The 16,023-nt window shown below is 30.8% G+C and overlaps 1 protein-coding gene across 1 annotated transcript; it reads left to right on the top strand.

The window, feature by feature from the left end:
• The first annotated feature begins 8,212 nt into the window (after positions 1-8,212).
• On the top strand, positions 8,213-9,923 carry LOC108331153 (transcription factor bHLH94). Its single transcript, XM_017565788.2, has 3 exons — positions 8,213-9,057; positions 9,132-9,518; positions 9,596-9,923. Exons 1-3 carry the CDS (start codon positions 8,590-8,592, stop codon positions 9,686-9,688), a joined length of 948 nt encoding a protein of 315 aa, XP_017421277.1. The 5' UTR covers positions 8,213-8,589; the 3' UTR covers positions 9,689-9,923.
• Positions 9,924-16,023: the final 6,100 nt, after the last annotated feature.

Below are 16,023 nucleotides of genomic sequence, written 5' to 3'. Positions count from 1 at the left end.
AAGAAAACCGAAACCTATAAGATACAGTAACATTTTTAAAATTATAAACATTTAGACTTCGATTTTAATAAAAGTCAAAACATACATATTTAAGTTTTGGTTGTCTGAATATTGGTATCTAAATTTTTTTATTAATTATCAAAATGTTACTGATATTTTTTTATTTAACTTTTGGAAAACCGAAGCCTAAATAAAAATAATGGAAACCTAAACATTTGTTTAAAGTTATTTATTTTGAAATTTTACACTTTGTGTCAAAAATTTGGTCTCTGTAGAAGATGTTTTTCATCAACCTTCCTTCTTCCTTCTTTATTTTTGAGCATCTCCTTCCAATCCTATTGAACTCGAGTTATCATCGTTGTTCAATGTCGAGTGATCAATGAGTGAATTTTCTTTCCTTTCAATTCAATTTTTTTTTTTAGATTTCTTAGCGACCAAACTCACCCACGGCATCGTATATCACTCATAACAACGAAGCTCATTCATAACGGCGAAGCTCACCCTCAACTGTGATACAAATCTGTTTCTCTTTTTACTGCATAATTTCACAATGAGAGTGAGTCTCACAGAAAAGGTAACTTGCATGGGTCATGATGATGATAAGAAATAAAACAGTGAATTGATTCTAGTGAGATGGATGGTAAAGAAGATTATTTTAATGGAGTCAATAAAACTTTGTTGAAATAGTGTTATCATCTCAATTATATATAGTCTAGTATATTTTTAAAAACAAAAAAATTGGTACTCTCAGTATTATTGAAAGTTTTGATTAAAAAGATAAAGCTTTTACAAAATAAAAAAATAAGTTGTTATAAACTATTATATACTTATTTATTTATTAAAATTGGTAACTCTAAAAATTAAGGTATGACTACTTAAAAGCAAACGATATGCCTACCAAGAAATTCTTTTTTTTTTTTTTACATTTTACAAGCAAAGGAAAAAATCTAATTCTTTTTTTTGTAAGACTTTATATTAATGATTGATGTTTAAGTTTGGGTTAATTTTTCAAGAAAAGAAAATTAACAACGGTAATTAAAGTAGATGATTTGTAATGTATTGTTTTATTGAAGTATGTATGCTTTTTTAGTGTTTGGATAATTTATATTCAAATAATTTTTTATTTTTCAATTTTAAAATACAATTAATGATAGAATAAAAGTATGAACCCAAATAGGATTTTCTTTCATATATTGTTGTAAATATTTTTTCACAGATATTAATGTGAATATTAATTTTGAATATAATATATTTTTATAAATATTCATTTGTATAATTAATTTTACTTTTATGTTTTTTGTTTAAAGTTGAAATATTGTTTTAAAGTGTAACATCCCCAAAAATACAGTAATAACCATACAATAGAAATGATTATCATTAGTAATATATCAACTCAGTCTTACATTAAAGAAAACGTACGGCTTAGACCGAACGCACAGTACACAGTAAGAGTTCAAACATAAACTATACTATTAGAACGATACTGACCGAACGGTTTACAAAAGGGATTTACCGAACGGTCATTTCTAATAAAGTAAAGGTGGTCGAACTACCCATTACACTAAACACACTAAACAATTAACCGAACGCGCTATTGTTCGGCCTTTACTTCAACTTCGATGAGGTTCGCATCTTCCAAATTTTCTTCTTCCAGCGCCTCTTCAAGAAGTGCGTCTCCCTCTGCTCACATCCACATGGATGATCATCGCAACGATAAGACGAACGTACAGGACAGGACAACACAAGGAAAACACAGGGTAAGCTTATGTAATTTAATTCAGTTGTCAAACATACAATTCATACATCAATACACATATAAAGTTAACAATACAATTAAAGCAAAGCCTACTACTAGACCGACCGTCCGGACTGTATGAAATCTGTGTAGCTACGACGTTCGTGCACCCGGGTGACGTAGTAACTGGAATTCTCATCAGCTGCCACCCGAGGTTAGTCCTATCTGTCCAAAGTACCCCTAAGGACTAGGACCTCCTGCCGTTCCCACACATGACATACCCCCTCTACGTGAGGACGAGTACTCACGGAACATCAGGATGAATCGACAGCTTAGCATTACCACAGTCATACTTTACAAATTCCAATATTCATACATGAGTCGTTCCTCCCCGGAACGCTCGTTCATAATTCCAACACATTTCATTCATAACATATTCTTTTCATCTTCCATTATCAATTATCTCAGTTTCATCTTTCATAATTCTTCACGTTAATACCATTTTTATCACACATTCCAAGGAAGTCAAATACCGAACGTTCAGCCCTCTTCAGAACGAGGACGAACGAGATGAACGAGATCGTGAAATCTCTCATTCTAGAATAAAATAAGACTGAAGGGGTTACTTTCAGATTTGAGAAGAAATCGAGCACAATTATACAATATGTAACGAACGTTACTTATAACATGAATCAGTTAAATGAACTGACTCTAGTGAACTACGATCAACACTTGAAGAATACAGTATGTACGGAAGACTCTAGGTCGGAGACGGCGAAGGAATACGTGCCGCGTCCTTTAAAGAATTGACGTAGAATAATTCATACATACATATATATATATATATATATATATATATATATATATATATATATATATATATATATATATAGATATACCAAGACTAAGTGTCGGTCAATGACCGAACACGGTAACGGAATTTCTACTGAAGTTGGACGAACGTTGTTTCATCAAGATAACTAAATTAGAAGGTTTGTGAGCGTTCGGTGTAAGACCGAACACTACTCATTATGGGAGCGAGAGTTGAGACTTATCAATAATTTATAATGGGAACTTTAATAATCGTAGGGATAAAACACATTGGGTACATGGTTTGAATAATAACTAAACATACAAAATATCTGTTTACAAGATTTTCAGTTTCTCGCGTAACACTCAGTACATCTATGTTTGGCCGAACGCTCAAACATAGTAATATTACAAGAAGGCGCTTGTCCTCAATTAGAACTCTTTCCAAATGAAAGAATTCAATCTCAAAAGAGTTTATAAGAAATACCGAACGGTCAAGGACCGTTCAATGACGAACGTTCAATATCATAGGGAAATTTATTATGCAGTATTCACATATATTCAAATTCATTCCTCAACATAATACTTCATAATTTCATACTTACTACTATAGCCCATTTCATATTACTCATACATCAACTCATTCATTTTCACATATCAAATAATCAATCATTACATAGTCATGCTTCATACAACTCAACGAACGTTCATGCAGTATAAGGGAAATATAAGAATTAAATTGAATAAGCTTTCCTTACCTCTAGTGTGAACGGACGGCCTACGGTTTGCAGATTCGGTTTGCAAAAGAACTACTATTCCTTCTACCCTTAATAGCTCAACTACTCTACGAACCAAAATCGAATAACGGATCAACAATGGTTCAGAATTAAACTAAGGACTCATGAAACCAGAACTTGGTTTGCATGTTGTCAAGAAGGAACGGTTTTAAGGAAAAGAAACTTACCAGTTTCAGAACGCGGAAATGATCGGTTCAAACTGAAGCTTATACCGTCGGGAACACTTCTACGGTTTCTGAAATGTGATCGGAGGAGAAAAATGGTGAGTTTTGGTAGAGAGAATGGAAAGTTTTTAGAGAGAAGTAGGAGAAGATGAAAGGATCAGAGTTTTGGGGAAGAAAAGGTGCATGCAGAGTGAGTGCAACGAGGTTTTCAAAAATTCAGTTTTGCTTCCTACTTTAGGACGATCGTCCGCTCACTCGCTGACACCTGCCTTCCACTATCTGATTTTCGAATTTTCGACACTTGACACCTGGCGTCCGCGCAGAGGATTTTAGGTGCGTTTTTAATGAGTCTGAGCGGAGGGTTTTGGGGTGCAATTTCCGAGGTCTGACAGTTTTTAATGAGTCTGAGCGGAGAGTTTTGGGGTGTAATTTCCGAGGTCTGACATAAAGATTTTACATTTGATATTAAAAGAACGTGATGCCATAAGTTAAAGAGAGAGATAATTCAGAAGTTGAAGAAAAACAAATAGAATATAAGAAGTGAGATAGGATCAATTTTTGTAACAGAAAATAAATATAAATTAAATGATATTGTATAGTTATAATGATTTTACATAAAGAGATTGTTCAATTACATATTCTATTAAATAAAAAATATTTTATTTATAATGAATTGTGAAATAATTATGAAATATCCAGATTTTTTTTACGGAGTTTTTTTGATATTGTGTTAGATTAAACCTTAAGAATACACTGATGTTGATCCTTTAAAAATATTTTTAATATATTTTAAAACAGTAAAATCAGTGTCTATGTAATTTTAAAACATAGCAGGGAAATAAAGAAAAAGCAACAGAAAATCTAAATTTTACATATTTTTCACATATAGGTAAAAGTATCTTATTAAAAAGTGAAAATAATTACGAAATTATGGTATCTGTTGTAGGTATTAATAAAAATAAACAAGATGAGAACTGTATAACTCAGAAAGACCTCTTACATGTTAATAAGAATTTGAATTAGAAAGTCCTATTAGTTGAATATATACAACAAAACCAGTTGAATAAAATTACAGAAATTTAATTTGACATTTAAGTAACTCTGTTTATAATCAACCTATATGCTATCTAAAGAAATTCAATCCTCTTTTCTTTTTTTATCAGTTTAAAATTTTATTTTCAGCGTCGAAACAACAAGAAGTAAATATTACTATTTGAATAACATGTTATTTGCGAAAATTGTGTTGAAATCATACTATTTTAAACCAAAATTCTCAGTTAGTTATTGCTAAGTAATGTTGGATAAGATAGTTTCTTTTGTTTGAATAGTGCTATTTATAAAGAGAAATAGAAGATAAAAAATAAAATAACATATATAGAATAAATGTAAAAATTATTAGATATCAAAATATGATTGTCTGAACTGTGGATGTTTAGTTCTTACTCTCTTAAGATTAAGTAAATAACAGACGTCTTAATACTTTTTTAAGGAAAATGAGATAAATAAATTATATATTTATCAATTTTATCTAACTTCAAAAATACTCCCGTACAGTAGGCAAACTCGTATAAAGATATACACACGTGCGCAAATAATATTGCTAGACTTAGGCATTTCTTTATCATATCATATGAGATCGAAGTACCGAACGAATCATTGCATGTGATGTGATTTGCAATTTCAAAGTGAACACACATTAACAATAGCTTATACGATCTTTAAAATGGATTTGCAACACCTAACATTTCCCTTAAAAATACGCGTATGTATACGTACAGGGCCAGAAAAAATAATCCCGTTATGCAGTGGTATTGTTTTTCTCACGAGCATTCACGAGAGAGGATCGTGGAAATAGTTATTTATGAGGGTATTGTTGTACGGTCCTAACATAGTTTTGAAGGAAGTTAATTATACGGTAAAGTATAATTTAGAAAGAGGCATGTTGGTTTAAACTAATGGCAGAATAATGCATGATTTACGAGTATGATTTTGAACTAATGAAAATAGGTGGCATGAGTACGGACAATAATTCCGTGAACAGGTAGCGAATTAAGAAATGAATTATAATAGTATTTAGTGATGCAGTAGTTGTAGATGTAGCATAAAACTATACCTATATATTCTAGCATCCACGTATCTTAATGAGCCAAATTGTTCTATGGTTAAGCAGTCATCGAAACACGTAATCCACATTTTTTTTTTCTGATAATTCAAAGGAATGCCAGTTGGGTTTTGATTTTTATTTATTAGATTAATCATTTTATACTCCAATATATCAGATGTTGCCATGGGAACTATAATAAAAAAATGATGGAATATTATAATGATAATAAATAAATAAATAAATATTATTGTGTTACCCACATTCTGCAGAAGGGAGACCCAAGAAAACAAAGGGAAGAAAGTTTACAGTTATGTGGTCAAATGGTTAATTAATGGTTTTTGAACCTGCCAAACATGCAGAAATGAAATAAAATGGGTGTTAATTATATGTAAGTTAAAGTTACAAACAAATAATCAGAAATAATAAAAAAAAATTATCCAGACAAACATCTTCAATTATAAAGAGTCAATTTTTCTCAGAAAATAACTAATAATAAGTTATAGAGTTTTCAATCCGACATATCCTAGAATATTATTAATAAGTTATAACAAATAGGTACCTCCCATTGTGTGATATTAGTGGTTAATCTACACTAATAAAAAAACATTGTAAGAAGTCCGTAAATAATTAACTATATTATTGGTGAATTTCGAGTATATAACATTATTATGTGTTTTATCAAATACATATTGTTACAATTAATTACAGTCTCCAATATTACCCAATTTAAGACTCACAAATACCATTTTAACAAAACCAGTTTATAATTCTCATTCATCTCACAGACGAATGCACATAATCAACAATTTCACAGTTTTATTCTATCATACATGATTTATCAAAGTGTCAAATATGCAAAAGAAACTAGAAATCAGTACAAGTCCATCTAAACATAAATTCAAACTTAAATTCAACAATAATCACTAAACAAGCATATCATAAATATAAAAGTTTAGTTTAACAAGCATATCATAAATATAAAAGTTTAGTTTCCCTCACCTAATTGAACAAATCAAGATAGTTTTAAGATGACAATCACACCTCCAAACTCACAAATATCTTATTTATACATAAAAATATCACAAATATATTTTACCATTATGATTAGTAAAAACTAGACTAAAACTCCACATGTAACCAATAGAAGGTCACGTACAGTTAGGATTCGACAAAAAAAAACCATAATTTTAACTTATATAAATGAAAAAACTGATTGGAGAGAAATCTTCAAATATATTAATAAAGAATAAGATAATATAAAGAGAAATAAAAAAAGTTCTAAAAATAGTACAGAAATAAAATATTTTAAAGTAATGAAATTCGTTTAATAATTTTATTTTATACTTTAATATTAAAATAATCAAATTTTATTATTTTAAATATATTGTTAATCTTTACAAATATAAACTAACAACATTTCATATTCAGTTTTTGCCTGTTTACCGGTCTTTACTGTTTTCAATTTAATCTAATGATACTTGAAGTTTTAACTTTAGTGGATACAATAATAATAATAATAATAATAATAATATAAAATAATTATAATATAAAATAATTTGATGAGTTTAACAAAAGAGGTAATAATTTTTGTTGATAGTTTTTGCTTATAAGAAAAGAGAAATGTGGTGTAAAGAAGTCTGACATAGCATGGTTTTGTTACGTGCAGGTTGGGACGTCTAAATCCTGAGAATGGAACTTTACATATTTACTGTGTAAAGATGAAATATTAATATATAGAATGGTGAAAAAAAGGGCACAGTATGGTTGGAAAAGGAAAGAGAGAAGAGAATGGTGTGTGTTGTTGATGGAAGATGATTACAGAATGGCCCTTTCTGTTGTGTGGTCACATGGATTCCTCTGAACTCTGGACCTTGTCCTATTCCTCACCTACTCTCTTTCTTCTCTTCTCTTTATGCTTCTTTCTCCCAATCTTTTCCTATTCTTTCTCTTTTTCATGTCCCAATACCCGACCACATTATTACCAAATCAAACTACACACAATTTTATACTCTACTCCTTTTTTTTTAATTCTAAAACTTATCCGACAAAATTAAGTAAAACTCTTCTATGTAACTCCACAACTCCAAAAGGACCACTTTCTCCCTCTGTTTGACCAAATCTGTCCGTGTCCACGAAGGAGATGACCGTCCTTGCCTCTTTGCAACAACCATTTTTTGTTGTTTCGCAGATGTCTTTTGATTATTGGATTGGATTGTATAATCATACATTCAAGCACCGGCTAGCTACCATATGCTTTCATTTTTTTTTCACGTACTTGCAAATTTAATAATATGGAACTGCGGATAAGACCACGTTATTCACGAAAGAGATTGAAGTCTTATATTCTCTATGATATTCTAACGCAATTTCCCTCGCAGAAATTAGAGGAAACGAAAAATTATATATATAGCGCAAGTGAATGACACAAGACAGCATAAAATGTTTGAAAAAACATAGCACATTTCGATACAGATCTGACACAGGGGAAGCATTTTAATAAGTTTGTGAGGTGGTTATTGTTATTATAATTATGACGTAGTTATTAATAATACATGGGCATTATGATTGGAAATAAAGGATTAAAGAAAGCGCGAAGAGAATCTGTGCGTGTGTGTAGCTAATTGAGTTTACGCGATCAAGGAAGTGGTCTAGAACAGCACTGAAACCTCACGTGCAGGGTGCTGTAGCTTTTTGTTTCTTTGAATAATCATGTGAAAAGGTAACAAGCTTTCTCGGTAATGCGTTGATAAAAGGGGGAGTTTGTTTGGTCCATTGGTAACGTAGTGCTTCTTCTTCTTCTTCCACCTCAACTTTCTTCTTCTTCTTCTTCTCTCCATATCTCTTTTCCTCTTTCCACTCTCAACCTTCTCTCTCTATATATATATATATATCATCTCCCACAAAAAAAGTACTGTGTTCGTGACTTCGTGCTCCATTGCTAGCTACAGGGAGAAGTTTTGTGAGAAAAGCTCACAAATAATGGCGCTAGAGGCTGTGGTATTTCCGCAAGATCCGTTTCCGTACGCTTGCAAGGATTATTTTTACTCCTTAGTAGGAGCAGCACCCGACTACGGTTTTCAAGCGGCGGAAGAAGAGAAACTCCTCCTAGGAATCATCAACAACAACATAGAAGACAACCTATACACAACCTGGGATTCTTCTTCTACCTCGGTCTTGCAAAATGTGAAGGAACAATGGGATTCTCACTCCTCCCCCGAAGCCTGCACTGTTGATGAATCCATGATCCCACCTCTTTCTTCCACGGCTGAAGCCACCGCCACAACCACGACTCGGCGGAAACGGCGCCGTACGAAGAGCGCGAAGAACAAAGAGGAAATCGAAAACCAGAGGATGACCCACATTGCAGTTGAACGGAACCGCAGAAAGCAGATGAACGAGTACTTAGCCGTACTCCGATCCTTGATGCCCTCCTCTTACGTTCAGAGGGTAAGTTGATTTGTTATTGCGACAATGATGATTAGTTAGTTAAGAATGGCTTAACCGTGTGGTTACTTAAACAGGGTGACCAAGCGTCTATCATCGGAGGCGCCATTAACTTCGTGAAGGAGTTGGAGCAGGTTTTGCAGTCAATGGAGGGTGAAAAGAGACGGAAGCAGGGTGAAGAAGAGAATGTTGGGTTGAATGGGTGGACGACACCTTTTGCCGAGTTCTTCACGTTTCCTCAGTACACGACACGTGGCAATCAGAAGCAGGAACAGAAACAGTGGGCCGTAGCAGACATTGAAGTCACCATGGTCGATAGTCATGCCAATCTAAAGATTCTCGCGAAGAAACAACCCTCCCATCTCATGAAGATCGTTCTCGGCCTTCAAACTCTCAGACTCACCATTCTCCACCTCAATGTCACCACTCTCCACCACATGGTCCTTTACTCCATCAGCGTTAAGGTTCTTCCTCAACCAACACCTTTTTTTTTTTTCTTTCTTCCATTTCTTATTCTTCCGTGTTTGGATTTATGGAGCAGGTAGAGGAGGGTTGCGAGCTGAACACGGTGGATGAAATTGCGGCGGCGGTGAATCAACTGTTAGGCACAATCCAAGAAGTTGCATTCAGCTGAATTAAACTTAATTAATTTTGTTTTAATTGATTTAAAAATATTCTGTATCCTTCTCCTGTTGGAGTAATTTGGGATATAAGTGATTGTGTCCGTTGCAACGTGAGAGGGGGTTAACAACGTTGTTCTATCCTCTCTTTTTTTTCTTTTCTTTTTTTAATGTAGTTGAAATGCGTAAGGCTGTATCTACATCCAACTGCCTAACAAGTTTCGCTGAAATACAAGTTCATTTCAATAAGCTGGGAGTTACTGTGCACCAATCCTTTTTTTTCTCTTTCTTTACTTTCTTTCGTAAAATTAATATAAAGGAGAAAAGTAAATTGAAAATGGAAACGTTTAGCTACGAAAATAAAGAAAAACACCTAAAAACAATTAACAATATTTTTAATTTTCCTTTTTTCATTTTTTCTTCGCGCATTTTTCTTCTACCAACAATAGGTAGAGACAAACATATCCCCAACGTGTAAAAGTAGTAGTTTTTTGCGCTTGGATTTTCTTATCCATTCTTTTTTCAAAGATTTTTTTATCCTTTATATTAATTTTAATTTTACTGTCTATTTTTTTTCTTTACTTTCATTTCATTGATGCACCTGATAATAGAGCGTGAAACAAACATCATTGTTTATCAGAATATCTATTTTTACGTGTGGCTCTACCGAAGATCATGGACTATCCAATGATAAAGCAAGTTAAAAATGAATTTTATTTTTTGTGCGACTCATAATTTTTATATTTTTTTCTTTCACTCAGAGTTAATCATTCATCAATTCCCATTAAGTAACGTAATAATTAGTGATATCAAAAGTGATCTCATTCTAAATATATCAGTTCTCAAATCTAACTTCATATATCTTTATCAAATTCTTTAATTACCCAAAGTCGCTTTATCCGAAATATATATGTATTCTGGTTCAAATTGTCTAAATGTCACTCTCCATATTTCATACTTTATATGTTTCTCTATATTATTGAATGTCTTTTCACAGCTCATCAAAGTAAGTGTTGCTTGTGTTGCAAGAATGAATTGACTTTAATATCAATGAAAAGAAAAAAAAAACTGTTAAACGAATGTGAAATAAATAATTTGCATAATTAAAAGATAATAAGGTAAACTTTCAGTAAAACATAATGGTTTTAATAAAAACATTTTTTTTTCAAAAAAAAATATATTATTAAACTTATAAAGGGCTTCAAGTGCTTTTAAATATGTTGGACAAACCACGTCAATAAAAATAGTAAATTGTGTGGGTAGATTGAATAGAGAAAAAGTTGCATATATATATGAATAGAAAACATTTATATATAAATAGATGAATATTTTAAGTACCCTTTTTTATAACAAATTTAATAAATGGCCAATGAGGTAACACATTTATCTTTGAAAGCCAATTTAGATACGGTCAATCTTTGTGTACATGTTTCTTAAAGCATATTTTGGTGATGTCTACATGTGTTACCAATTAACAAGTGTCATGTATATTCACTCTAGACGCGATTCCATTTATTATTTTATTTTTAATTATTAATTATTGTACAAAATGACCCAATTGCAATTATAAATAATTTCATGTAGGACAGATTATCAATGTTTTGGAGATATGATTGCATATGATGGCACCTACAAACAACTGTTATAATTACAATGAAATCCTTCTATATAATAATTCATAATTAAAAATTTAATCGATAAAATTATGTATAAAGTGAGCACATACATTGTATTTGCTTCATAGTGAGAGATAAGGAAAACATCCAAACATATATGCGTTTTTGAGAAACATGGCTAAACTTTATTTCTATTCAAGTTAAATTTATAGAGTATTCTTATATTCTATTATTCTTTTTCTCTTGATCTAATAAATAAATTAATTAATTAAAGAAGGTAAGTGCAATAACTTGACTTTCTTACATATAAAAATGATAATTTACTGATACTCATTAAAATAGTTTAGAATGGAATGTTTAAATATTTTATAAAAAATATTAAAATCAAATATTTTCTTTGTATTAAAATTCGTATTACTCAAATAATAAAACGAGTTCTTGATAATAAACATGTCAACTATATATCCCCACTATCTCTTCAAAATTAAGATAATTGTTTGGGATTTACAAAAAAAATCTTTAAGTCTTTGTTTTAAAATTAATTGCATTTTCTAAATGAATTAATTTGATTTATTTACTTTTGTATCACCTTAAATATTAAACTTTTTATTTCTTTTCCCAGTAATTAAGTCTTTGCATGGCTAAATTTATTCCAAATTACTTTAAATCGAGAGGATCAAATAAGGTTGCTCGGATTTCTCTCCACTTTCCGTGGCAAGAATAAAATAATATTTTGTAATTTCATTAAGTTCAATAGATGACAATTTTCTTAATCTTTAATCACTAGTTTTATTTTCTGAATAAATAGAATATGTTTTGGTTGAAAAGGTATGAGGTTCGGTCGTTTTTCCTTTATTTTGCTTTCCGATCGTCTAATTTTTTCAAAAACACAATTTACTTCCATGACTCCTTGACATGTATAAGACACTCTATCACTCAAGTCAGATATTTTTTTCAAGGAAGTCTCTATTTTCTTAGGATAGAAAAAAGGTGTCTTTATATGAAGATTAATAGTATATTTACAAGGCTTGTGACAGTCAAGCTCATTGATTAATCATTAATGTAATATATTTTTAAGGCAATCAAATCCAATAATCAATTATTAATATTGTATATCTGTAAAGCGTAAGACAAATCTGAGTCATTAATACCTAGGAATGGCAACAGGTCGGGTCGGGCACGGATAGTGTCTACCCGCAACCCGACCCGCCAGATAAAATCGTACCCGCGGGTACCCGCAAAAAATAAAAAAAAATATTTAATACATTTTAAAAATAAAATTTAAATACAAATATATATATATATATATATATATATAAAATATAAATTAAATTAAAATTTAATTTTAATTTTAATTAAATTTAAACTAATAAAATATAATTTTATTTTATTTTTAATTAAATTTAATTAAAAAATATATGAATTATTTATTTTTTAATTTTTTGCGGGTAGCGGGTACCTATAGTGCAGATAATATACTACCCGTACCCGACCCGTTTAGAAGCGGGTATTAAAATACCTACTACCCGTTACCCGCGGGTAGTAAATATCCGCGGATAGTTACTATCCGCTGCGTATTTTACCCGCGGGTACCCGTGCCCGCGGATAAAATTGTCATCCCTATTAATACCTGCTAATATAACTGTTAATTGTCCAAAAATGACGGTCGCACTGTTAATTAGTTTTTAATTAACTAAAGTAGTTGGCTTACTGTAAGTTGATTCTCATTATAATATATTTTATATAATACAGAATAAAAACTGTAAATAAATATCTTTCTAAAAAAATTTAGTTATACTTTTGTTATTTATTTATAAAAAATAGTACCTCCTTTCTATATCCTTTAATGTTAATAATTGATGTTTTAACATTGAATTAATATTTTCTCACTCCAATGATACACCTATTTAATATATTACTTCTGGTAATGCAGAGGTAAAGCATCAAGATATTAAATTAAATCCTGTTAATCTAAATAATAATATTTTACATCTCCTAAATATGGTTTAATGTACGTGACATCAACCTTAAACATCTAAAATTGTGAATGATGTCATAATGAATATGCTATATACCTACCTAGAAATGTGTTGTGTGCTATTAATTTCAAATTAAAAGAAAAATAAAGCTTAATTGTTTTTCTTTCAATTTCTTTGCTAACTAACCTTAAATACAATTTAATTAGTTATTTTTAAAATTATCAATTTAGTTTATTTATAGGATGAAAAGTAAACCAGAAAACATTTAATAAGACCACAATCAAACATTAATAAATGAATAACATGAAGAGGGAAAAGATTTTCCTAGCGTTTTAAAATAAAGTGTTGCATAAGAAACCGACGTTTATTTGGAGGAATAAAAAACATATTTAAGGACTTAAAAAAGTTATTTAAATGTGTGATAATGAGTTTTTTTGTTTTTTTATGCTAATTAAACTATTTTTTTAATTTAATTATCTAAATCACAGCCATGATTCGCCTACTGGTTTCAAGACAAAAGTCTAAATCATAGACATCTTTGATTATTCCCCCGGTGTAATTTCGAGTTAAAAGTATACCATGATGACATAAAGAAGGTGTAAAGAAAATTCTGGTCACAATTAAAATCCTCTTCATTCATCTTTCTTTATTTTATCCTATGTCGAAATATTTTTATTGTTTTTCCTCTTAGCTTTTTTTTTTCTCCTTGGATGAACCTATCTCTAGTATACTTCAGTTATTAAAATCAACTTTCGATTTTGATAGAATTTTTTTCTAAGAAAAAAGTTACTAAAAAACATAATATCAATGATAGAAGAATCATATCTAGTCTCATGCTTGGATGCAAATCTCATTTTTAAAAACTAGTTTCGTGAGTTAAATTTAAAGTACACTCCTTAACAAAAACTCTACCTACGTATATATGTTATAAAATATTAAATTTAATTTAATTTTACAAAACCCAATTTATGAAATAAAATTTAACCTATTTATATATTCTAACTAATTTTATTTTTAGTGGAAATAAAACTTTGAATATGAAATATTTGTAAAATGAGGTATTATTATTAGCAAACAGAAGAAAAGTTAAGATGATGAGATCCTTTATTAGCTAACCAAGCCAAAATTTCCTGATGCAAAACGTTGGGTTAAGTTGGTGAGTTACGGAAGCAGTTGGTCTCGTGCATTTTACTCGGAAAAGGACAAGAAGGAAAATGGAAACGAAATAAGATTCAGATCTATATTGGGTTATTATAAATTTATAAACAATCAAGTACCTGCAAAACCATCACAACCAGTTGAAAAACCTTCAAACTTTACTCATTCATTAAATGATCAATCGCAATTATAAATACACCTTCCTATTTGTCTTTCACGTGTCAATATTCTTTAAACATCTTTTCCCATTCTCTGCTTCACAATCATGCCATCCTTTCCAATTGTTAAAAACAGAACAATAATAATAATAATAATAATAATATTCATCTTTTCCTTCTTCTTCTTCTGGTGAAAGTAATAGGACATGTCCCATTATCATTCTCTTGCTTTTCAGTTTAGTACCATCCAACCTAAAGTTTTCCCATTATAAAACTAGTAACACACTAACTATGAACAATCATTAAGATTGTTTTAGTGAAAGCTATCATTAATTATCTATTTCAAATGCATTACCAAAACTTACCACTTTCATACATGTCACCTCATTTGGGTAGACACGAATCAATTGTTCCAACAAAACCTTTACGCTTTTAACTTTCTTTGTGGTTCCTACCTTCAATTCGTCATCGACTTTCCTCGCTCCACGCACATACACCCAAATAGATAAGTTCATACCTTTACTCTGTCTATGTCATATATCACGAATCAGGACGTGTTTTTTTCACAAACATCTTTAAGGCAAAAAACTACACGTCACTGCACCTGTACTTTTGCTTCGGACTTTCTACCAAATTTTACAGAACAATTCATTATCTCTCCCTCGCTCGTTAAATTAATACAAGAATGCTAAATATATCACCTCTTAAGGTTCAAATTCCAAGTATGAGTCTAAATTTCACATCCGATAGAAATAAAAAAATAAAACATTGTATAAAAATGAAAGATTCATTAATCCATTCTTATAAGATTTTGAGTAAAAAGGGATGTTGTGTCTCACTGATGAATCTTTTTGTCGATAGATCTAACAGTGATATCAGAACCGATGGTTCGTTTTGATGACCGGTTCAGACGAGTATAATGATCTATGTATCAAAGTTTTCAATTGAACGGGAGGGTATACGTCAATTTCGAGAAATTATTTTTTTGGATCGTTTTCTTTCATTTTCAGAGTGATATACAATGTGCTGCTATGTGGCCATAGATACATAAAGCTAGAAGTAGAAGACTGTGGATTATGTAATGCTATTGTGACATGCAGAGAATGTGCTGGTGCGGACAATTTGTGTAGACAAATGATGGTCAACATTGGGAAGAGGATGATCCATACACATTTATATTTATATTTTTTTGATTGTGGTTAATCTATTGTCTTTACGTTCTTGATTCATATGCTTTGTGCAGGAGAAACCACACGTGTCAAATGGTGATGTTTATAGGGAAATTAAAAATCTTTCACATCCAAGTCATGAATGATCCATTATATTTTGTTGTCACTTTAGGGAAAAAGGAAAGAGCTATAAAGGTAGAGCTAGCTTGCCTTAAGAAGCTATCCAAAAGCCATACAAATACTTTCTTGTCTCATTAATTATCCATTCC

This window comes from Vigna angularis, chromosome 4 (assembly GCF_016808095.1).
Source record: "Vigna angularis cultivar LongXiaoDou No.4 chromosome 4, ASM1680809v1, whole genome shotgun sequence".
NCBI classification, from domain to species: Eukaryota; Viridiplantae; Streptophyta; class Magnoliopsida; order Fabales; family Fabaceae; genus Vigna; species Vigna angularis.
Note: the sequence above shows the minus strand (reverse complement) of the source record. Positions and strands in the feature narration are given on the sequence as shown.

Coding starts and splice junctions, on each gene's coding strand:
- LOC108331153 (XM_017565788.2), top strand. CDS start 8,590: ATGGCGCTAGAGGCTGTGGTATTTCCGCAAGATCCGTTTCCGTACGCT. Junction 9,058..9,131: donor CCTCCTCTTACGTTCAGAGG/GTAAGTTGATTT, acceptor TTACTTAAACAG/GGTGACCAAGCGTCTATCAT. Junction 9,519..9,595: donor TTTACTCCATCAGCGTTAAG/GTTCTTCCTCAA, acceptor TTTATGGAGCAG/GTAGAGGAGGGTTGCGAGCT.